The sequence below is a fragment of the Dunckerocampus dactyliophorus genome, chromosome 8, assembly GCF_027744805.1.
Source record: "Dunckerocampus dactyliophorus isolate RoL2022-P2 chromosome 8, RoL_Ddac_1.1, whole genome shotgun sequence".
Lineage (NCBI taxonomy): Eukaryota > Metazoa > Chordata > Actinopteri > Syngnathiformes > Syngnathidae > Dunckerocampus > Dunckerocampus dactyliophorus.
In genome coordinates, this window is record NC_072826.1 from 23,860,220 (window position 1) to 23,885,697 (window position 25,478).

General features: G+C 43.4%; 1 protein-coding gene across 15 annotated transcripts in view; it reads left to right on the forward strand.

Annotated features, from left to right (window-relative positions):
• The window catches only part of LOC129185846 (receptor-type tyrosine-protein phosphatase gamma-like), a 453,526-nt gene that overhangs the window by 299,152 nt on the left and 128,896 nt on the right, over positions 1-25,478 (forward strand). For all 15 annotated transcript variants that reach the window (XR_008572146.1, XR_008572147.1, XR_008572145.1 and 12 more), the window contains 2 exons: positions 11,715-11,781; positions 21,067-21,224. Coding sequence is in view for 12 of the 15 variants with exons in the window: in XM_054783372.1 (XP_054639347.1) it covers positions 11,715-11,781; positions 21,067-21,224 (225 nt within the window). In the remaining 3 variants the exon portion in view is untranslated. The remainder of the gene's footprint in view (positions 1-11,714; positions 11,782-21,066; positions 21,225-25,478) is intronic.

A 25,478-nucleotide genomic window follows, 5' to 3' on the forward strand; every position in this document is an offset into this window, starting at 1 on the left:
AAAAAAAAACAAAAAACTGAAATAGGTTGTTTATCACCTGATCAAAAATTTAACACCACAGGCTATAAAAGCCAAAATCTGCTCAAAATTTTCATTTTCCTGATGGCTAAAACTAAGAAGCTTTCTCTTTTTCAACGTGGTCAGATTGTCGAGCTGCATAAGCAAGGCCTCTCGCAGCGTGCCATTGCTGCTGACGTTGGGTGCAGTAAATCAGTCATTCTACATTTTTTTAAAGATCCTGAGCTTTATGGAACAAAAAAGTCAAGTGGTAGACCCAAAAAAATCACGCCTGCGCTGAGCTGGAGGATCCGATTGGCTGTCCATCAAGACACAGGGCGATCTTCGACCTAAATTAAGGCCCTTACTGGTGCCGACTGCAGCGCAATAACCATCAGACGGCATTTGGGTTTAAAAAACAAAAAACTAATTCAAAGACCCCGTCTCCTTCAGTACCACAAAACTTCCCGTTTAGACTTTTCCCGGAGATCAAACATGGGACATTGAAAGGTGGAAAAAAGTATTCTCTGATGAGAAAAAAATTTAACCTTGACGGTCCAGATGGCTTCCAATGTTACTGGCATGACAAGGATATCCCACCTGAGATGTTTTCTACCTGGCAGAGTGGGGGTGGGGGGCGGCATCATGGTCTGGGGTGCTTTTGCATTCAGTGGAACACTGGAGCTTCAGGTGGTGCAGGCTCGTCAAACGGCGACTGCTTACGTGCAGCTGTTGCAGCGGGGATCCCTCATGACTGAGGGCCCTCGTCTGTGTGGTAACAGCTGGCTTTTTCAACAGGACAACGCTGCATGACGAAGGACTGCTTGACAAAGGACTTCTTCAGGGAGAATAACATCACTCTTTTGGACCATCCTGCATGTTCCCCTCATTTAAATCCCATAGAGAACATTTGGGGATGGATGGCAAGGGAACTTTATAAAAATGGCCATCAGTTCCAGACAGTTGATGCCCTTCGTGAAGCCATCTTCATCACTTGGAGCAATGTTCCCACTAGACTCCTGGAAACACGCATCAAGCATGCCCAAAGCAGTTTTTGAAGTGATGAACAAGAACAGTGGAGTTACTCATAACTGAGTCCTACTGAGAACATTTTTTTTGTTCTGGTTTGCAGGGTTTTTTATTTTTTGAGCGATGGTCTTAAACTTTTGATCAGCTGAAAAACCGCCTATTTCAGTTGAATTGTTTTCAGTAAATTACTCTTTCAAAGTGCTTTTTGTCTCACTCCCCCTTCTTGTTTTTGCATATTGTAGCTCTACTTAAAACTTAATTAAGATCCAAATGTGAAAAATGCAAATTCTAGCAATTTTTCAAATGGTCTTAAGATTTTGATCAGGAGTGTATATGTGTATATGTTGACATACAGAGGGCCTTGAAAGACAGGATCACACCTTGGTCCATGGGCTGAATCAGCGATGTACTGTAGTGTTTCCAAAATAAGCCTGTCTCATTCATATTAAAAACTTGTTCAGGCTTATATACCCCTTTAAATTTGTTTATGTATGCCTCTGCCCCAGCATCCGCAGAAGCGGCCTCTCCGTGCTCTTGCGGAGAGTTGCGGAGAGTTACAGCCTTTTTTGCATTCTTGTTAAAATGTATTATATATTATATTATATAGTTATTTTCCTCCTCGTTTATGGTATAAACCGAAGATTAATTTATTTCGTAATGGCGCCCTACAGCTGCGTAAGTTCTACCTTCCTTCAGCATGTCCAGAATTCCAACTTTTTGTGCATCTTCCTCTGCCTTTTTGGTGCAACTGCAGGTGCCTTTGTCGATGCAGAGCATTTACTCAACATTGTGAGTTTTGTCAGGGAGAAAACTTGCAAACATACAGCACTAAAGAGCCACACTGCTAGCGATCAAACAATTATGTAAATTAGGCAAGCTGAACACATTCTGTACTGTACAGGACACATGGCATGGAGGAGACTGATTGATGGTCTACAGTCCCTTAGCCAAGACAATGCGGGTTCTCCCTTAGCGAATTAGTACGCAGAACACAATGCGTTCATACGCAGAAAAAAAAAAAAAAGTATGCTGCACTGTAAAAAATTGCACACACAAAAGAATATGTGTAATAGCGAGGCAGCGTGACGTTAACCGCGTTATAGCGAGGGAACACAGATAGATAATTAAAGATTATGTTTGCCCTGCCATTGGCTGACGTCCATGGTGTACCCTGCCTCTCGCCCAAAGTCAACTGGGATAGACTCCAGCATACCCGTGACCCTAGTGAGGATAAACGGCATAGAAAATGGATGGATGGATAAAAGACGACTGAAGATGGCTTCACGGAGGGCATCCACTGTCTGGAACTTCCCTTGCCATCTGTCTCCAAATGTTTTCAATTGGATTTTGATCAGGGGAACATGCAGGATTGTCCAAAAGAGTGGGGTTATTCCTTTGGAAGAATTCCTTTGTCAGCTGTCTTGTTGAAAAAGCCAGTCATTACCACACAGACGAGGGCCTTCACTTCCACTTTCTGACCTATCGATCACTGATGTAATTAGTAACTCTATACTTCAATGTGTCTTTTTTTGCAATAAGTCCAATATTTACATTTTATTATGCTGTTGATTCATCAGCAGTTAGTTCTGTCAAAAGCAAGAGGAGACACACTGGGAGGAGAAAGAAGTCAAGGAAAACAGGTTTCAATAAATAAATTGTTTAAGTTTAAATAAATAATATGTTTAAGTCTTTACCAGTAGTCTTTGTGTCTGATGGCGTAAGCTTATTATATCCATGTCAGACCCAAGGACCTAAATGGCTTGTACATTCTGCCTTATTTTATTACATCAGCATGAATAACGTCCAACGTCTTTTCCATGCAGTCGGCATTGTTTCAATCACATGCTGGGCACCTGATGTATTCCGTCGCAACAAATGATGATGCAGGCTTGTCGGTCCACCTTCTGGACTGGAGGTGTAGTGCACTTTCTTTTACCACTCCCCCAAATGTCAGCATATTTTGTAATAAATTACCATGAACTTTGAGGTGCGGTCAAAATGCAAACCAAACAGATTACCAAGAACTTTGTTTAAACGAGTTAAAAAAACTCTTGGGATTTTGGTGGCAAAGGGGCTCCTGATTGAATAATATGTCTGAAGGGGATAATGGTGTGATGGAAGTGGTGGGACGACATAAATATGAAGACATCAGAGTCACCACAGTCTACTTTCTATTTTTCATACACTGTCTGTCTCTGAAGAGTGACAGAGGAAAACTGAGCTTTGGGGACGAATGGAGAGAGAGCAAGGAAGACAGGATTAGCAAAGGAATAGTTATTGAAAGAGTAGGACAATGTGATGTCAGCCCTCGTGGCTGAGGAGCTCAGGAGACAAGCCTGTGGACTTTCAGAGACAAGCATTGATGATGAAACACTAATTCACACCGTCCTCCTTTCTTTCCTCACTTCAGTCACTGTCTCTCAGTCTGTCATTTTGACTAGGCTGATTTTATTTCTTGTTAATATCCTTTCCTTACAAACGCCCATTTTGTTGACTGAAAAAAATATTTGTTGCAGCTGAATACGAATACACAATAGATGTGTTTGTGGGTGGGGATCAGTTGGAAATAGGGGTTTCACGAGACACCCAACTCATGAGACCAGACGATGCACAAGATTGGGTTCACGCGAATGAGACGAGACGAGATTTTAACATTAATTTTAAGAAAAGTACAATGAACAAATATGACTGGACAAAACAACCTTTTTAATTTAACCGAGTCAGTTTATTTTCCCACAAATTGGTATGGTATGGTGTGGTTTTAATTCACCCTGAACATGCATATGAGTCAAACATTATTAGCACATCACATAGTACAATTCACAATGTTGCATGTCCAAAAAGGAGTAGGAAGAAGCAAAGCTTATTTAATCCTACCCCTCATCAGTTTCACATCAGTTACACATTGATGCTCAAGGGACATTAATATATAATAATAACAATAACCTATCACATCATAATAATGCAATGTTTAATTTAATATGTCATCTTTAAAGTTGTAGAATTGCTGTTTATGACATGCATTGTCTCACAGGCAATTCCTACTGTCAATAAAACGTTTGCAGCATTTCTTGATAAGCTGGCTTTTCAACTGTATTAAAGCACAGCATTTCTTTTGCAATGTATTAAAGTACGCTGCCTGAGTGCACACCATTTTTGTATAGGTGCAACCAATGCACAGAGTCAACTCCTGCTTGGAGGGGAAAGACAAGCAAAACAGACACGTGTTGCAGGTGGCACCAGACTTAGGGGAATCTGGTCCAGTAGGAAAGGTTACACAGGCTAGGGAGCACTTGCCATTAAAAATGATTGTGAAACACTAGAGAGAGATCTAAAGTGTCATCTCACGATTGACCCCCTTTATTGATCATGCATGGCTAAAGCTAACTGCTCCAGTCTTGCTACTGAATCACTCAGCACCATGATGCACCCTCTGCTGGTTTAAACATGTCATTAAACTGTCAAAATGAAATACAGTACTGTACATAGAAAATAGTAGTTAGTAAGGTTCAGTTATTAACAAAAATGGTGTGGGGGTCCCTGTGTAATTTATGATTCTGCATGAAGCATTTCCAACCTTCTACACAAGCGCATAACAATATATGGAGGCAGGCAAAATTATCCAGTTAATTTTCATTTGTCATTAATTTATTTACTTATGATCAAGTTTTTTTTCTGAATGAGAAATCTTGTCACGTTTTGATCTTGCGAGATGTTGTGACACCCGTAGTTGGAAACTTTCAATGATATTTTGTTGCACTTTCTTCTCCTGCATGGTTTATTGTCTTTAGTGCTCATGACACCAACACATTTGCAAAAAGAATAACAAAATGAAAGTACTCACTTAATAAAACGTTTTTGTCATATTGCTGTCATAGATAAACAACTATGAAATATGAGTGAAATGAAGTGGTTATTTTGACACGCCCCCAGCGAGTTTCTGGATCTCCACCACCTTGGCTGTGACGTCGCACCCGGAACCCGCAGAGAGAGGACAGAGAGCTATTTTCTGACATTTCAGACTGTTCTTCGGTAATTGAAGACTTCTTTTTAAGTCAAAGAAAATGAAAGAGCGTTTGATGGAGCGGTGGGCATCAGACCATACAGATTTGAGCCATATCTTGATGAGCAACAGAGCAACATGGACACAGATTCTGATGAATCTGAAGACCAGGCAGCCAATAATGATTGTCAAGGTGATGTGAATGTTTCTACACCAGCTGACAGTGGGCGACTGTCATCTGATATAACACACAGTAACAGTTCAATAATAATAAACAGGAATGTTGTTTTGCGACGGAGATATATGCGGACTATAAGTTACAAGACCAGTGAGTAGTGATTGAGGAAAACTGATGACTTCATGCTGGCATTGAAATTTGACATGAAAACACATATTCTAAGACTGGTAGATTACACTGTATCTACCACAAAAATGTAGATTTACTTACTGTCACTGACATGCTTTTACATCTTCTGGGTTTTTTACTTTTTGTATTGCTGTCGGTACTTGTGTTTTGACTTGCACCCGGTCTGGGTCAAGGAAAGATAGTCGGGATAGCTGATGGTAGAAGCACCCTCCTAAACACTCAGTCCCAAACTTTCCTTTAAGTGAGGAATAGTATCAATAGTATCATCTGATGGTGTCTATTTTGCTCACATTAGTTGCACTTGCCTGGTGCCAAATCCCTGCCACACAACGCCCAGGCATAATATCACAAAGTATGTATAACAACAAAAACAGAAATTCAACAAAAATTGTGCTACCACAACACAAAAACAATTGAAACAATGGAGGTGGCGGTCCGGGTGTGACGTCACTTCTGCATTCTGCCCCATACACCGGAGAGAGACTGTTTTGACCAAACCTTTACAAAAGTCAGCATTCGAGCACACATCTAATATGGGAAATATGCCTTTCAATGTAATTACAGTATACACGCCGAAAATAATAAGATTAACGTGTTTTGGTGTGATAAGCACTTATATGTTATTTGCCATAAAAAAGGAAAGCTACTTTTTGCTGTCAGAGATTGTACATGCTATGCACTTGCTTGTTAGCAGATTTTTTTGGTAGACTGAGAACAAGTTTAGTTTTTAACAAAACTGAAGTAATGTTACTTGGCAATTGCAGAAAATACATTCAAATACAAATACAGCAGATGGTGGAGAGATTGACAGCTGCCTAAAGGACGCCAACATTCAAACATACTACAAACATAAATACTACAAACACATGCACGTACACTAGTTATTTGTTGTCAGCTAATGATAGCGATTTGGTAAGGTTTACCTATTAACGTTAGCGATCATTAACTATCACTGAATGGATCATAACCACACAATGACTCCAAATTGCCCGGCCCTTCTCTGAGACGGCTGCTGTGTGTGTGCATGCGCTATAGACATGTATGTGAATACAGCCGTGACTGACAGCCATGAACGCTAATGATTTTATTCTGCCAAATATTGCAAATATAACATTATGCAGTTTACCTGTGGTGGTCTTATAGTTTTTTGGTTTCAAAAAATGTAATTTGGAGTGAGTTGCATACAGTCCCTTTAAAGCAGGGGACTCAAACTCGTGGCCCGCGGGCAATTTGCGGCCCACCAAATCGTATCTTGCGGCCCGCGACTGGACATAAAGAGTAGTGTAACTGCAGACCGCAACATCCGGGCAAGCTCAGTGTTACTTCCATACTTACAAGTAAACACCAACACTGAACTAACAGTGGTGTTATCACATGGATGTATTGTGTATCGTATCGTATCGTGAGCTACCCTGAGATTCCCAGCTCTACTCCCAATACTTGATGCGGCCCAGCCTCACCCAAACTCTACATCCACTGGCCCCCAGTGAAATTGAGGTTGAGACCCCTGCTTTAAAGAAAAACTGCACTTTTAAAAACAATTTTGCCCATCATCCACAATCCTTATGCGAGACATGAACATATATGTCTCTCTTTTCTATGCGTTCTAAAGATATAAAAACAGACAAAAGGTGACAGCTCATGACTGCACGTAATGGGATCCACCTATGCCGCCTACAAAGACCGCTATTAGAACAGCTCCAAAAACCTCCAACAATGTTTTATATGCAGTACATGCTGAGGCACATTCATGATAACATGCGTATTTTGGCCTTTTTTAACACATTACCGGAACTTCCTTCCTCGGCACATTGAATTCACATAGCGATATAGAAACGAGCGCCTACACGTAGTGTTACAAACTAGAATAAAAAATAAAAACATAGCAGCAGTGGTCCACCTTCATCCAGTAGAATAAGTTGCATGGGCTCGGTAACACGTCTGTTACAGTTCGGCAGTGCCGAATTTTGGATTCCAAAATGCGGAGGCGAAGCAGTCCGTGTAATAAAGTTTTAATTGAAACAAAAGGACACCGCAAAGTGGGAAAAACCCAGAAACGTACAAAGAAAACTGCAAGTTACAACAGAAAACCTCCCGGACCTAGTCACGGGGAAAAATGTAAAGAAATAAGAACGCTGCAGGTAGGAAACGCTAGCAGGTAAAAAATGGAAAATTAAATTGCTGCGCAAAAGTGGCAGAGGGAAAAAACTAACATAAATCGCTGCCGAATAGTCAGGCAGGAAATCAAGCAACAGAAAAACACTCACCACTGCACTCCAAATAACAAGGACCAGAGAATAGCAACATGAAGAACTAGATGCTGGGAAGAGCAGGTAGCTGATGCAGGGCTGACAACAATCTGGCACTGGCAGTGAGTCTGGCTGCAGCTTAAGAAGGGCAGCCAGCTAATTGCAGGTGTGTCCAATTAGTCCCTCCTGCAGACTCAGTTGTGTGCTGCAACAAAACACAGCCAGAGGGCAGCAGAGCAGCACACAGAACATGACATGTGTAGACAGCACAGATCAAGAAACTGTCAAGAAACTTGCTCGTCCTCCCCTCCACCAATGCTTCTCCTCCTCTTGGATCAATGACCTTCAGTCCGCAACCAATAAAAACAATTTAAAAATCACCAATGCGTTGAAAAGTCCCATGGTGTGGGAGAGAAATGATCTGCTCAGTCTTTCGGTGGAGCAGCACAGTGATCGTAATCTGCTTTCAGGGCTACCGGCCTGAAGTCATCCAGCTCACCAGGATGTAGTCTCTTTGGGACTAAAACTATGCAGGAGGTCTTCCGCAGCTGTGGAACCCTACCCACCCCCCAGCTCAGGTTGCAGATGCGCTGTAGAGAGACTCCCAGCTCCCACATGCAGGATTTCAGTATTCGAGGTGACAATCCATCCAGACCTGCTGCTTTACTGGAGCGCAGCGCAGCGGCACTGTATGCATTGTTGATGTTTGCATACATTAGGTCTATAGTCCTGTTGCCCCTGGTGTTAAAGTCCACATAGTGGTTGAAGGCAGCCAGTGTTTTGTCAAGTATCACATGATTGAAGTCCCCGGAGATCAAAACAAGAGCCTCAGGGTGCTGTGTTTGGACTCTCGCAATGGATGATGTCACACACATTGCGCAGAGATATGTAAACAACGATAACAATGGCGTGACTAAACTCCTTGGGCAAGTAGTAGGGATGTAGGCTGACAGCCAGGAGTTTGATGTCCCTACTGCAGATGGTCATTTTAATGTTCACATGCCCAGGATGACACCACCATTTTTTCACATACAGTGGAGCCAACCTCCTTTGTGCTTTCCACACGCTCTTGTGTCCCTGTCCGCTCTGATTCTGCTGAAGTCCCTAGCTCCAGGTTAGCATCTGTGACGCTAGCTGTTAGCCACGTTTCAGTAAAGCACAATTAGCTGCACTCTGCACAATATTCTGTTTATTAATATTGAACCCTACTTTGCTGAAATTCACTTATTGCAGTCATGTCTGGAACCAATTAACCACAATAAACGAGGGACGACTGTACACGTAAAAGGTTTTGATTGATTTTACTAGTGCATAAAATAACAATACTGTTTTTCTGATGCCCAATGTGTGTGTGAGTCATCTGGTTTCATCGTTAGTGAGTCATCAGTCCTCATTCTCTGCAGTGTGCATACAACAGTTTCAGAGCTGCGTTGCGTACACGAATGCAAAGTTGTTTTTTTTTATACATAAAATACAATGTTGGTGTAAAAAGTGGCTATTTTAATGAGCCCGTTTTGTGCGTACGCAGGTCCCTGGGGTTTCTGCCAGCTGGGTATCTACACATAATTTGTCTTTATGTGTAGAAGTTATTTTATGTTCTTTGCCATGCATTTTAACTAACTTGACTTAAAGCAGCAACCATATGCGTTGTTATCCTAGATACTCACATAGCCATATTGGCCAGTTAAGGATGGCAACATACTTTATGCTCTTGTTTTATTGATCTTCAGCCCCCATGACAACAAAAGATCTCTCATTTGAGACAAACATTTGTTGTGGATCTGGTTACCAGGGCCTTCGATGCTCTTGGGTATCAGTAGGAGAGTGTCTTTCAGAGCTTGTGAAATAGGTGTTGTTTGTGTTGGTAAGTGTACAGGTAAGGTAAGTACAGGTAAGTGCAGTGCAATTGCCTGTACTTCTCAGCAGCATCAGTGTGCTATGTTTTCTGGATATATCATCCATTTTCTTGTCATTTTTGTCCTTTTGTCTAATTGCGTAGTTGTCTAGTTGTGGGTGCATTCTTACTTGTATCAAACACTCAGGAATAGGTGTCTAGAGACCTGGAAGTCTGGGCTTCCCAACTCACTGCTGCACCCACACCCTGAAACCAGATAAGCGGAAGAAAATTGACTAAAATAAAAGGCTTTTAATTTTAATTTAAGGCTTTTAATCTTAACTGCTATGGAAAGCCTGGCATGATGTGCAGTATTTGTCACAATAGCAAAAATAATAAGCTGATAAAATGTGAACGTTTCATATTATTTGAATGAATGTTATTTTTTTCAATTCAAAGTACATTTCTGGTACACAAAACAGTCAAGTTGAGTTTTTTTTCAAATAAGGAATACCGTAATTTCCGGTGTATAAGCCTCACCCACTAAATTTTAAGATTTGTACATAACTGGACTACAGTATACACCGCAGGTGTCATAAAATGGGATATTATAGCATACACGAGTCAGAGAGAGAGGCAGCTCTATTTGGCAGGAACCAAACATGATCAATCACCTCGTCAACCCAATGGAAATCACAGGAAGTCATTACTCAACAGTCTGACTCACGGTGACTTAAAAGAAAAGGTTAAATCATCACACAGCAACTTAACACGCAACAAGTAGGTAACAAATTTACAAAACAACTACCAATACGAGACAACTATGTTTCCCATCGTCCTTTGTTGGAAAACAGGGAGTAGACTTCCTAAAATATATACATATATTTATATAATATATATACTTCCTGCTTGACGTAAACTCAAAAGTAGAAACTCAAACGTCCACCAGTCTTTGTGTGAGCTGCTGTCTGCCAGTGCTTTTACGTTTAAACAACAAACGTCATGTCATGTTCTGCTGGAGCTGCTCTGCTGCCACCTATCTGCTCTTTCTTGCAGTGCACTGCTGGTCCTGCCGGGGCGGAGGCACTTGCGCACACTAGAATATGGAAGTAGACTTCCTGCTTCCCAGCAAAGCAAAGCAAAGGATGGTGGAAAGCAGTTAACATAGTTGTTGTTTATTAGTCATCCACAGGTATTGGCAGTTGTCTTGTATATGTTACCTACCTGTGTGTTAAGTTGCTGTGTGATGATGTTAGCTTTTTCTTTTGTGACACTGTGAGTCAGACAGACTATGTTGTTATGTTGCGTAATGACCTCCTGCGATTTCTGATGGGTTGGCAAGCTCATTATGAGTTCCCTTGTAGCTCATGATTGGTTCCTGCCAAATGAAGAACTACCCCTTTCTCAGTGACTCGTGAGTGACACAATATTTAAACCAATTCTGAAGTATATGAGATGTCACAGGATTAGAACATGACCACATATTAGCCACACCGCTATATGAGCCACAGAGTTTAAAGTTCAAGAAAAAAGGAGCAGCTTATACACCGGCAATTACGGTACATTTACTGTACCACGAGCAATGTGACATATACTATACGGGACATCACACGTTTGACATGAATTAGTAGTATTTTAGAAAAGAAACATCACAAATGTCTTCTATGTGTTCCACTTGGTCTGTGGTAGGGTTGGGCGATGTTGGTATCTATGCAATACCAAGTAAATACAGGGCCAGTATTGCTGATACCGACATGGACACTTTTTATTTGAATTGTTTTGGATCATTGAATGATTTTGTGATTTTGCCTTTCAAAACAAGGACAAAGATTTTAGACAAACCACAAAATATTTTAGCAACATAGTGATTAATTAACAATATGTAAAGATTTTGTTTGAGCAAAATAAAGTACCAAAATTAAGTGAAGTAAACTAACAAAAGCTAAAACTATGGTTTAACATCATGGTGATTGGATGATGAGTCAACAAACTGTCGAGCAGCTAAGTAATATGATTAATAAAATACAATCAATGAAATATGACTAAACTGATATTGAAAACATGATTAAAACAATGTTACATTTTATTTTTGATTTGGTCAAAACAAATATTTTTCCAAAAAGGGTCTTGGAAGAAGAGCTTACTCATGTGCGTCCAGGACATTTCCATATCCAGGACGCTACTGTATTTGAAGAGAACTGTTCTTTACAGGCCATATTTTGCTGTCTCCCTCAGGTTGGAGGAAATGACAATCCTGCTGCTGATCCTATAATCCATGGCTTGAAGGGTGTGGTCCATCACGGTGAGTGTCAGTGTGAGATCATCAAATACTGAAATGCAATATCTTTTCACCACTGTCATTTAGTGAAAAAGTACATAAGAACTGAAAAATAAATATTGACAAAATGAAAAGCAACTCATTGTGTGAACAGCAGATGGCCTTTTTATTCTCTCACAAAGGGGGGAAATCTGTCACATTGACAGATACCATGAAGTCAAAAGAAAACAAAACATATTCTGTAAATATTTTATATGCCTCCAAAATTGTACATGTTTTTGCTATGGCCTTAGTTACACTCGTCTCCCAACGTTCATGTGAAGTACCTCAGTAATATTGTATCATATGTAGGAAGACAGACAAAGAACCGCCAAGGCCAAACATATTTTTTGTTTAAGGGCATGTAGTTCGTCCATAACACACTGCATGAAAGTAAACAGCTGAACGATATACAGTGGTGTGGAAAAGTGTTTGCCACCTTCCTGAGTTCTTATTTTTTGCATGTTTGTCACACGTAAATGTGCGTCAATGACACAACACAATGACAACATATCTGAACACAAAATGCAGTTTAATGAAACTTAAATGAAATTTTTTATTATTAAGGGAGGAAAAAAATCCAAACCAACATGGTCCTGTGTGAAAAAGTGATTGTCCCCTACACTTAATAACTGGTTGGGCCTGTAATCAACTATTTGCAATAACTTGCAGTGACTCTCTTACAGCACTTTGGAGGAATTTTGGCTCACTCATCTTTGCAGAATTGTTGTAATTCAGCCACATCGGAAGGTTTTCCAGCCTTTCTGAACCACCTTTTTAAGGTGATGCCCCAGCATCTCTATAGAACTCAGGTCAGGACTAGGCAATTCCAAAGTCTTGATTTTGTTTTTCTTCAGCCATTCAGAGAAGAGAGACTTGCTGGTGTGTTTTGGATCATTGTCGTTCTGCAGAACCCAAGTTTGTTTCAGCTTCAGGTCACTAACAGATGGCTGGACATTTTTGGTAGACAGCATTTTTGGTAGACAGCAAAGTTCATGGTTCCATTTATCACAGCAAGTCTTCCAGGTCCTGAAGCAGCAAAACAGCACCACCACCATATTCTACTGTTGTTTTTCTGAAATGCGGCATTACTTGTACACCAGATGCAATGGGACACACGCTTTCTAAAATGTTCAACTTTTCTCTGAGTATTTTCCGAAATGTCTTAGTATCATCAAAAAAAAATTCTGGCAAAATTTAGACGAGCCTTAATGTTCATTTTGTTCAGCAGTATTTTTTGTCTTGGAACTCTGCCATGCAGGCTGTTTTTGCCCAGTGTTTTTGTTATGGTGGAGTCATGAACACTGACCTTAAGTGAGGCAAATGAGGCCTGCAGTTCTTTGGATGTTGTTGTGTGTGTTTTTTTTTTAACCTCTTGGATGAGTTGTTGCTACGCTCTTGGGGTAATTTTGGTTGGCCGGCCACTCCCGGGAAGGTTCACCACTGTTTCGCCATTTTTGGTTAATGCCCTCACTGTGTTTCGCTGGGGTCCCAAACTATAAAAATGGTTTTATAACCTCTTCCAGACGCCCGCCCGCGCCGGAAGCGCCAGATCCCGCCCACCCCCACACCCCAGGGAGCGGAGCCCGGCCCACCCCGGGCCAACCCCCGCCCCGCCAAGGGATGCAGGAGGCACACCCTCCACCCACCCGGCGGAGGCACGGGCGGCAGAGATGTATCACCCAGCACCCGACCCCATGGAGCAAACCCCTGTATGCCCCCCCCAAAAAATAAATAACTAAAATAAATAAATAAATAAATAAATAAATAAAAGTACACACACGCACGCACATACACACTCCTACGCACCCACACGCACGCACATACACACTCCTATGCACATACACACCCCTACGCGCACGCACATACACACTCCTACGCACTCAAGCGCGCACACACACACACGCACACGCACGCACGCACACACAGTGGTCGACTGCCCGACACCCGGAAGCCCCACCCTATCCCCCGTTGGTAACCCTCGGAGCAGCGGAGCCGGGGACCCCGGGGTCCCAGACATACGATCCAGAACCCAGGCGCGGAGAGCACGGACCGCCGGGGAGCAGGAAGACACCAGGCCACACCCTCCCAACGGTAGGACGCCGCCAGCAAGGCAGACAGGGGAGCCAGCGAGGAGGAAAGCGGGAAACTGAGCAGGCAGGCGGGAAAACGGGCGAGCAGCCAGGCGAACCACCACACAGCGCCAACCGACACCCGCGGGCCAGCAAACCCCGGAGCGGGAGCACCACACCCCAAGCCGCAGGGAGGCCAAGCACCAGAGCCGAGAAGGCGAGACCAGCAGCAGACCAGCCGACGGCCCCCACAAACCACCAGAAGCCAGACCAGCCACATGCCACCAGAGCCGACAGTGCACCACCCGCGCACCGGAGCCCCACCCCCGACAATCCCACAGACAGACCGGGGGAGGCGAGGACACAGACAGCGGCCCGGCAGAGCACAAAGCGCAACAGCGACAAACGCCCAAGCGCCCGGCAGAGCACAACCCCCCCCCAGCGGGCCCGGCCCCAGAGCACCCGCCCCCCCACCCCCACCCCGCCACCCAGGCCCACAGTACCCGCAAGCATGACCAAGCCCCAACCCACCAGCTGGCCCGGCGCCCCAGCAGCCGCCACAGCGCAGCAACCACCAGCCGCCTGCGGCGGCACACGGGGCACCCGCAGCACCGGCACCGTCCCCCGGAGACCGCCGAACCCGCCCCAAGAGCGCAGAGGCGCCCGCAGCACGTGTCAGTCCAGGGGGGGCACCGCAAGCCCCGGCATCAACAGGCCCCAGAGGGCCACCCCAGGGAAGAGCAGGCGAACCAGACAAGGGCACCCCACAGGCCAGGCCGCCCCGGGCGAGCCACCGCAACGGCCAGGCCCCCGGCCACACCGCCGACCCTGGCGGGCAGGCGCCGAGGTGCACGAGGCACCCCAATCCAGCCCGCCCCACCCGTGTATGTGATAAGGTGTGATTGTGTCTATAATGCAATTAAAAAAATAATAAATTAATAAAATGAAATAAAAGAGGACAGCTACGAAAAGCTGGTCTCTGTGTCCCTGAGGGGTGTATCTGTGTGCATGTATATGGGGTGTATGTGGATGATAGCTAATGATGCAATTAAAATCGGGGGACAGCTGCCGTTCGGAGGGCCCCTCACCTGACCAGCCCCCCCCCCCCAAACCCTAAGTGTCTACTCTGCGATTAAAATTGGGGGGCAACAGGTCAGTGGCACGGCAGGAGCAAAGGAGCCCCGCAAGGCAGATCCCCTCCCCAATCACGCCCGACCGTAGGCCACCCCCCAAGGTCCTATATATATGTGAGGTGGTGCAGTGGCACAGGAAGGACGGGGGCCCCACACCCCAACGCCGCCCAAACTGAGCAGGGGGGGGACCAAGGACACATTACCGACCGGCCGCCCACCACAGCCCAGGCTCGGGCGAGCCACAGGCCGCAGGACACACCACAGGCCCTACCCAGCCCACCAGGATGCCCAGTCCGGCCCACCCAACCCCCCAGAGGCGATACCCCCAGCGCCCCCCAACACCGGAGCTCCACCGGAGGTAGCGTCCACAGCGCCACCCCCAAACACCACGGACCAGCCACACGCCCCAAGGCAGATTTGACCGCCACCAGGACAGCGGGAACCGCGCCCACGCGCCCCCCGCATACCACCACGGCCGGCAAGGGAGCAACACCACGACGACCACAAGAGCACCGAACCCCACATAGAGCGGAGCACGGCCACACCCACGAAGCACGCAGGCCAGAGGCGCCAGGGAGGGACAGAGAAGCAAGCACCGCACGACCGGGCCCACGAGAGGAGCGGCCCCCCGCCCGGCGCCCAAGCAGATGCCCCCGACCCGCCCCGCCCCCCGCCACGCTGCAGACCGGCCACCGCCCCACCCCACGCCCATCCACCAACACGCCAAGGGAGAAACCCCGGAGGGAGGGAGACACCCGCCGCCCGGAAGCAGGGACCAGCCAGACACCAGCAAGCAGCAGGGACCGCCCGCCAGCCCCAGACCCAGGACACCAAGCCCGCCCCCGCCCGCCCCCGAGGTACCAGGCCCACCCAGCGACCAGGACCACACCCCATGCCAGATGAACGAGACCCCCAGGGGCAGAGACAGATGCCCTCGTCCCCCTGAGAGTCAGGTCAGGGAATTAATTATTGGTGCCCATATAGACTGAAATTCTGACATTTGTTCTTTAGATTCAGCAGACATTCTCTCCATAGCTATATGATCTAACAAAAGATTTTTGTAAAGAGCTATGTTCAGTTTCTTTCTTGATTTCCAATTGATGAGAATGGTTTTCTTGGCGATGCTTAATGCAGTGATGAGAAGCTGTGTTTGGTTTGTTTCTACATCAATTGTGGAGAGATCGCCCAGCAGGCATAGTAAAGGGGAGGTAGGAATGGAGAACCCAAGTGCCAAAGATAGGTACTCACACATTCCGTGCCAAAAATTTTTAATGGGAGCACAGGTCCACATGGAGTGTAAGTAGTCATCTATTCTATGGTCTGAGCAGTGTGTACAGATGTTAGAGTCAGTTAAGCCCATTTTAAACATTCTATGTCCTGTGTAGTGTACTCTATGAAGGATTTTAAACTGAATCAGCTGTAGGTTGGGATTATTGATTAACCGGGAAGCATTAAGACATATTTGCTTCCAGAATTCAGGGTCACAGCTTGTAGATAAATCTGAGCTCCATTTGGAGATTGGTACTCCGATTGTGTTGTCATTTTTGGAAAGTAGAATATATAACTTAGATAATGTTTTAGGGGCAGATATTTTTAAAAATTGGTCAATAGTGGTATTGCTTTCCCATGATATGGTCCTGAAACTTGCTTTAATTATGGATTTAATTTGTATGTATTCAAGAAATTTGTTATGATTTATTCCATACTGTGTAACAAGGTCGTTAAATGAGATAAAGTTGTTTCCTATAATTATATTTTTCATACAACTTATTCCTTTTCCGTGCCATGTTGGGAAATTTAATGGTTTCTTTTTAAGCAAGATGTCAGGATTATTCCAGACGGGAGTGAGCGAGAATTTTGTTATTTTTTAAAATTCCCACCAAGCTGTCAGAGTGGTGCTTATATTTATACTTTTAAAACAATTATTTTTCCGGAGGATTTGGCTAATGAAGGGCAGGTTACAAATTGGGATTTCGTGGCTAAGTGATTGTTCGATGTCTAGCCATAAATAATCCAATGGGTTAGGGTTGATCCATTTTAAGATATACTGTAACCTGTTTCTAAATTATGGATGATAGAGTAATCAATCAGATTGATTAGACGGCGTACGTTGCTAGTTGAGTTTCTCCCCTTGATAAATCCTGATTGATCAGGGTGTATTATATGAGGGGTAACTTTTTCCAGCCTTATAGCTAATGCTTTGCATATTATTTTAAGATCTGCATTAATCAGTGAAATTGGACGATAACTGGAAGGTAGTGTTGGGTCCTTATCCGGTTTCAGCAGCAGACTGATTGTAGCTGAGTTCATGTTTGGAGGCAAGCATGAACTGTTTTTAATTTCCAAAACCATTCTAAGAAATATTGGAGATAGTAATGACCAGAATGTTTTATAAAACTCGGCAGGGAAACCGTCAGGTCCTGGTGCTTTGTTATTCGGCAACCGGTGTAGAGCGTTATGGAGTTCTATTAATGAAATGGGTACATCTAAGTTGGTCACCTGTTCGTCATTTAATTTTGGTAATTCTATGTTGTTGAGAAATGTTTCGGTATCTGGGAGAGATGGTTTAATCTGAGGTGTATATAGATTTTTATAAAAGCTCCTAAAGACGGAATTAATTTCTTCCAGGAGGTGAGTTTCTAATGGAGGAGATAGAGCTTTTTTCTTTATTGACTTTCAGTTGGTTAGCTAAGTATTTTCCGTGTTTATTGCCATGCTCAAACTTTTCCAAACGTAGCCTCTAAAAAATCATTTAAGTGATTTCTTGATTGAGAACAGGTGTGGAAAAGTCAGGCCTGGATGTGGCTAGAGAAATTGAAGTCAAAACCACAGTTATGTTTTAACGGGGGGCAATCACTTTTTCACACAGGGTGTAGGTTTTCTCCCTTAATAATAAAAAAGATTCATTTAAAAACTGTGTTCAGTTGTGTTGTCATTGACTCATTTTTAAATTTGTTTGATCTGAAACATTTAAGTCTGACAAATAAGGAAGGGCGCAAATGCTTTTTCACACCAGTGCAGGGTTTCCACTACATGTAATGGATTGTGGCAGGGCACCACCAATGCTGCCACACCTTGGAAATGATTTTTTTTTATTAATGTGAAAACACTATTAAGTAATACAGTGCATGTATGGACATATATGCTCAGTGGCGGACTTAGCAATTTTGGGGCCTAAGGCAAACATAGCCAGGGGCCCTCTTCATATGTTCTTTTAACACAAAATAGCAGGAAAGGCAACCTCAAGGCCCCTACCTTGCAACCTTGCACTGAATGAATACGGCGTGAAAAGAATGAGAGAATAAAGTTTCACATATAAAACCAGTGTCAAAATGCCAGATATTTATTTTTGAACAAAAACAACCCAGACATCATCACAACAGATGTGTGTGTGTTTCAGAGACAAAAAGGGTGAATTGTGTATTGAGGGTGAAGATGAACAATTGCAATGTAACAAAAGCAATGACTAAACAATGTTTGCCAACAGTCATAACGATACACAGCGCCAGGAGGAAGGCATGGAAATGGGGAGAAATCAATTGTTTGCAAAGATGACTTATGTTTATGTGTGTGAGATAGACAGACAGAAACAGGAAAAGTTTGTGTTCAAAGGGAGGGGGTGTTCATGTGTGTGTCAGAGAGAGAGAGAGACAGATTATTTATTGAATACTGTGAAACAACCAAAATATGTAAGTCTAAATAACAATTTCATTAATGCATTAATTAACCATGAACCATTAATTAACGCAATTAAAATGTGGGAATGTGTGAAAATGTGCTTTTAAATAATTTTGGGGAATTTTCATAAGAATTATCGTTTTTAAATTCAATTCTGTCACATTCTGTCCATTCAATAGCTTCACTTGTGTAAAGAGTAGGACCACAAAATTCATGTCACAAATCAATGGCCAAGTGAAGCTATTGAACAGACATGTTACAGAACTGCATTTATTAAACAATAAAATTCCCCAAAATTATTTAAAAGCACATTTTCCCAAAGTATTTGCTGTAGTATGAACAGGAGAAGGCCGTTGATGTGTGAGGTGAGTTTTGTGGTCCTACACAATACAGAAGTTAATTTATTAACACCCTAATAAAAATTGCCCTAAATTATGTAAAAGTCCATTTTCACAAACGTGTTGCTTCGCATATTATTTGTAGTTCTAAACATAATCAAGGTGTTTTTACTCACTTTGTTAATTTATTCTACTGTACTTATGTTTTTTTCCTACATCTCTTACAACATCATAAGCAAAAATTATGCAAACTAGCCAACGACGTCATATATGGCCTTCCAGGACAGCCAATAGCTACTTTTCTTACAGAGGAGTTGGCAACATTGATGCCAACCGGCATAATACAGAAGAAGAAAAATACATTTGTTGACGGTCCCTGCGCGCCGGTCTCGCTGCCGGCTTCTAATAGAGATCAATATAAAGTCAGGCTGCACTGAAGACGGCACGTTTTGAAAACTGGGTTGTAGCTGTTTGTCTGTGTTGTCACGGCCGGAAGGAGGTATGGTTTACTGTTTTAGAACTATTCACTTGGGAGTTATTGATCCCGGAAGTTTGAATATGTGAATGTTTCTAACTTTACCGCAGTCTCTAACTCGAAAAGACTTGCAAAAGAGTTTTGCGAGATCTTGTAAAAGTTTTGCGAGCTCTCGCAAAAGTTTTTTTTTTCATTTTTTTTATTTTTTAAACCTTTCATTTTTTTTCTCCATGTCCCCTCTGGGGCTCCGTGGTAAGATACCTATATCTATAACAAAAGTTATCTGTTTTTTTTTTTTTTTATCCGTTCTTTTGTAGCGGCTACTTACAGTATGTAGAAAAAAAAGTCAATTGTTTTATGGCTGCGCTTCACGTCGTGAACTTTACCGCTATAGAAATGTGTTTTCTTCAAGTTTGTTTGTTAAACTACTATTTCATGAATGAATGAATGAATGAATTGGAATTGGAAAATGTGCCCATTACTGAAAAGCTTTTTAATATGTTGCCTTGACTACGTCTGCATTGTCTTTTGCATAATCTATTCAATTTCCCCGGGAGCATGTTGGCCACACAGTCAGGAGATCGGGAAGACCTGGGTTCGAATCTCCGCTTGGGCATCTCTGTGTGGAGTTTTCATATTCTCCCCATGCGTGTGTGGGTTTTCTCCGAGTACTCCAGTTTCCACATTACAAAAACATGCATGTTAGGTTAATCGAGACTCTAAATTGTCCATAGGTTGAATGGGAGTATGAATGGTTATTTGTTTATATGTGCTCTGCGATTGGCTGGCAACCCAAAGTCAGCTGGGATAGGCTCCAGCATACCCCCGCGATCCTAATTAGGATAAGCGGCATAGAAAAATTATGGATGGATTGATGGATAGACAAAAGTAAACATATGCGAGAAATACGGCATCAATTTCAAGTAAATTTCCAGGATGAAATAGTGCCACAACAGGCTGCTTTAAAACAGAAAGTGAAAGTCAAATAAAGAAATTAAAGTTCGCCTAATTAACAGTACGAATGAAATGGAAAATTTAATTATAAACTAGGGGTTTTCTACAAGATTGAGATGGTTAATTAATTGTATAAGACCATGGCTTGTTTTGTCTGAGGTTGAGAATAAAGAAAGCTACATTGTGGAATCCTCCTTGCCGTCAGTCATTTCCAAAATACTGTATGACAGAATGAAAGTTCTCAGTTCTCAGATTTCTGAGGTTTTGGACAGGTGTGAAACTACAGTAGTGCACGTCGGATGCCGCTCACAGAGGCCCAAGTCGTTTTTGTGTATGCTCAGATACTTGAAAAATTAGGGGAACCATTGCATGTGTGAATATTTTTTATATTAAATAACACATTACTGAACATACTGTGCATACTCAATTGTGATTTAAACAAAAAAAATTGTCCTGTCAGCCCATTGGGACAGATAGTATTTTTGATCTAGATGCCCTTACATGTTAAACACAATTTTTGTTATCGTGACAGGCCTAGCTTGGACCTTCTTTGCAAAGCTTGGTCATGACATAAAGGTGTTGTATTTATTGAAACATGTCCTCCCCTTATGTTTTTATAGAAAAAGAGACATTTTTGGAGCCCTTTGTCCTGAGGGACCTGCTGCCATCCTCACTGGGAAGCTACTATCGCTACACAGGGTCCCTGACTACCCCTCCTTGTAGTAAAATAGTGGAATGGCTCATCTTCAACAGGCCAATATATGTCTCCTACAAACAGGTAAGAAACATGACAATGCAAATCATACCTTTCAAACTTCTTGTTTTCACAGGGAAACTACTGCATTGCCCCTTCTTTCCCAGAGCTCTCCTGTTTTAATAGTTTCCCGTATGTCCGCATATTCTAACTTTCAGGAAATAAAATTATCTTCACCAAGTCTGCCAGAGCAGAGTCAGTGACAACACAATTGCACAGAAAATGCAGTTTTTAAATTAAACTTTTTATTATTCAGGGAGAAAAAAATTCAAAAAAAAAAAGTGATTGCCCCCTGAAAGAAAGTAATTGAGATCTAACACACTGGGCAAAAACGGCCTACATGGCAGACTTCCAAGATGAAAACCACTGCTGAACAAAAACATCGTTAAGGCTCGTCTCAGTTTTGCCAGAAAACATTTTGATGATCCCCAAGACCGTTGGGAAAACACTCTGTGGTCTGACAAGACAAAAGTTTAGCATTTTGAAAGGTTTGGGTCCCATTACATCTGGCGTAACACTAATGCGGCATTTCAGAAAAAGAACATGATACAAACAGTAAAATATGCTGGTAGTAGTATGATGGTCTGGGGCTGTTTTGCTGCTTCAGGACCTGGAAGACTTTCTGTGATAAATGGAACCATGAATTTTGCTGTCTACCAAAAACCCTTAAGGAGAATGTCCAGCCATCTGTTGTTGAAATCTAGCTGAAATGAACTTGGGTTCTGCAGCAGGACAATGATCCAAAACACACCAGCATGTCCACCTCTGAATGGCTGAAAAAAAACTAAATGAAGACTTTGGAGTGGCCTAGTCAAAGTCCTGACCTGAATCCTATTGAGATGCTGTGGCATGACCTTAAAAAGGTCATGAGTCACCACAACATTTTTTCGTCCTGATGTTGTTGTGTCCACCAACACAAAGGCAGGGCAAAGGAGCGCAACAATGCCAAGTATACCGAGCCGGCTGCTGAGTGATGGAAGGCTGGTTGGAAGACCACCTTCGTGGAACCTTTGCCAACCACACCCCTCTTGAGGGATGCAGGAGTGACCGGAGGGAAACTGAAGGGAAAAAAAGTAGAAAAGGGCAGCCTTTTGCTCTGGTTGAGGAGGAAGGACAGGTGCAGGGGAAAGAACAACTAACCACAAGAACAGCCGCAGGACGCAACACCTACAGTGGTGTGAAAAAGTTTTCCCCCTTCCTGATTTCTTTTTTTTTTTTTTTTTTTTTTTGCATGATTGTCACACTTAAATGTTTTAGATCATCAAACAAATTTAAACATTAGTCAATGACAAGAAAACTGAACACAAAATGCTGTTTTTAAATGAAATGTTTTATTATTAAGGGAGGAAAAAAATCCAAACCTACATGGCCCTGTGTGAAAAAGTTTAAATTGCCCCCTAAACGTGGTTGGCAACAACTGCAATCAAGCGTTTGTGATAACTTGCAATGAGTCTCTTACAGCGCTGTGAAGGAATTTTGGTCCACTAATCTTTGCAGAATTGATGTAATTCGGACACATTGGAGGGTTTTCGAAATCGAAGGTGTGATGGTCAATGTTGTTAGTGGGTATGCTCCACAGGTAGGGTGTGAGCTGGAGGAGAAGGAGAAATTCTGGTTGGACTTGGATGAAGTGATGCAGAGCATACATAGAAGAGAGAGAGTTGTCATTGGTGCAGACTTCAATGGACATGTTGGTGCAGGAAACAGAGGTGATGAGGAGGCCATGGGCAGGTTTGGTATCCAGGAGAGGAATGCAGAAGGACAGATGGTGATTGACTTTGCAAAAAGGATGGAAATGGCTATAGTGAATACTTTCTTCCAGAAGAGGCAGGAACACAGGGTGACCTATAAGAGTGGAGGTAGGAGCACACAGGTAGACTACATCTTGTGTAGACGGTGTCATCTTAAGGAGATCAGTGACTGTAAAGTAGTGGTAGGCCATAGTGTAGCCAAACAGCATAGGATGGTGGTATGAAGGATGACTCTGGTGGTGAGGAAGATGAAGAGGACAAAGACAGAGCACAGGACGAAATGGTGGAAGCTGAAAAAAGAAGAGTGTTGCATGACTTTTAGGAAGGAGTTAAGACAGGCTCTGAGTGGTCAGGAGGTGCTTCCAGATGACTGGACAACAACAGCTAGTGTGGTCAGGGAGATAGGCAGGAGAGTACTTGGTGTGGCATCTGGAAGGAAAGTAGACAAGGAGACTTGGTGGTGGAATGAGGAGGTACAGGAGTGTATACAGAGAAAGAGGTTAGCTAAGAAGAAGTGGGACACTGAGAGGACTGAGGAGAGTAGACAGGAGTACAGGGAGATGCAGCGTAAGGTGAAAGTAGAGGTCACAAAGGCCAAACAAGGGGCTTATGATGACTTGTATGCTAGGTGGGATAGTAAGGAGGGAGAGACTTATCTATACAGGTTGGCAAGACAGAGAGACAGAGATCCGAAGGACGTGCAGCAGGTTTGGGTGATTAAGGATAGGGATGGAAGTCTATTGACAAGTGCCAGTAGTGTGATGGGAAGATGGAAAGAATACTTTGAAGAGCTGATGAACGTGGAAAATGAGAGAAAAGACTAGAAGAAGTGACTTTTGTGGACCAGGAAGTAGCAAAGATTTAGTCACGATGAAGTGAGGAGGGCATTGAAGAGGATGAAGAGTGGAAAGGCCGTCGGTCCTGATGATATACCTGCAGAGGTTTGGAAGTGTCTAGGAGAGGTGGCAGTAGAGTTTCTGACTGGGTTGTTCAACAGGATCTTAGATAATCAAAAGATACCTGAGGAATGGAGGAGAAGTGTGCTGGTGCCCATTTTTAAGAACAAGGGAGATGTGCAGAGTTGTGGCAACTACAGAGGAATAAAGCTGATGAGCCATACAATGAAGTTATGGGAAAGAGTAGTTGAAGCTAGACTAAGGGCAGAAGTGAGCATTTGTGAGCAGCAGTATGGTTTCATGCCAAAAAAGAGTACTACAGAGGCAGTATTTGCTTTGAGGATGTTGATAGAGAAGTACAGAGAAGGCCAGACGGAGCTGCATTGTGTTTTTTGTAGATCTGGAGAAAGCTTATGACAGGGTGTCCAGAGAGGAACTGTGGTATTGTATGAGGAAGTCTGGAGTGGCAGAGAAGTATGTTTGAGCGGTGAAGGACATGTATGAGGACTGTAAGACAGTGGTGAGGTGTCCTGTAGGTGTGACAGAGGAGTTCAAGGTGGAGGTGGGACTGCATCAGGGATCAGCCCTGAGCCCCTTTTTGTTCGCTATGGTGATGGACAGACTGACAGACGAGGTTAGACAGGAATCTTCATGGACTATGATGTTTGCAGATGACATTGTGATCTGCAGTGAGAGCAGGGAACAGGTGGAGGAGAAGCTAGAGAGGTGGAGGTTTGCACAGAGGGACAGTAGACGTTTTGGAGATAAAGTCAGAGAGGCCAGACTGAGATTGTTTGGACATGTCCAGAGGAGAGATAGGGAATATATAGGTAGAAGGATGCTGAGTTTGTAACTGCCAGGCAGGAGGCCTAGAGGAAGACCAAAGAGGAGGTTTATGGATGTAGTGAAAGGACATGAAGGTAGTTGGTGTGAGAGAAGAGGATGCAGAAGACAGGGTTAGATGGAGGCAATTGATTCGCTGTGGTGACCCCTGAAGGGAAAAGCCGAAAGGAAATAATAAGAAGAAGATTATAATAATAATACAACATAATAGTAATACATCATAATTTAATACTAAGTCCAGTCCTGTGTATGTTTTTACCGCTCCCCCTGTGTTGTGTTGAAAAGCCGCATGGTGTGGGGGAGGACTGAGGTGCTTTGTCTTTTGGTGGAGCAGGCAGTGATAGTAATCTGCCACTGAAACTGCTCTTCTGTCAGAAGATGATGCTGTGCATTGGATGATGCTGGTCGTCCATGATGGAAAGGAGCCTCCTCAGTGCTCTTTGCTCTGCCACAGATGTCAGGCTGTCCAGCTCAGTGCCACTGACAGAGCCTGCCTTCCTCACTAGTTTGTCCAGGCATGTGGCGTCCTTCTTTTTGAGGCTGCTCCCCCAGCAATCTACTGCATACAGGAGTGTACTAGCTACCACAGTCTGGTAGAAGATCTGTAGAAGCTTCTTGCATATGATGAAGGACTGCCTTCTGAGGAAGTACAAACGGCTCTGCCCTTTTCTGCACAGAGAATCTATGTCGGCAGTCCAGTCCAGTTTATCATCCAGATGCACTCCCAGGTATTTGTAGGTGTGAACCACCTCCACACCGTCACCTTTAATGAGATCAGGTGTTAAGTA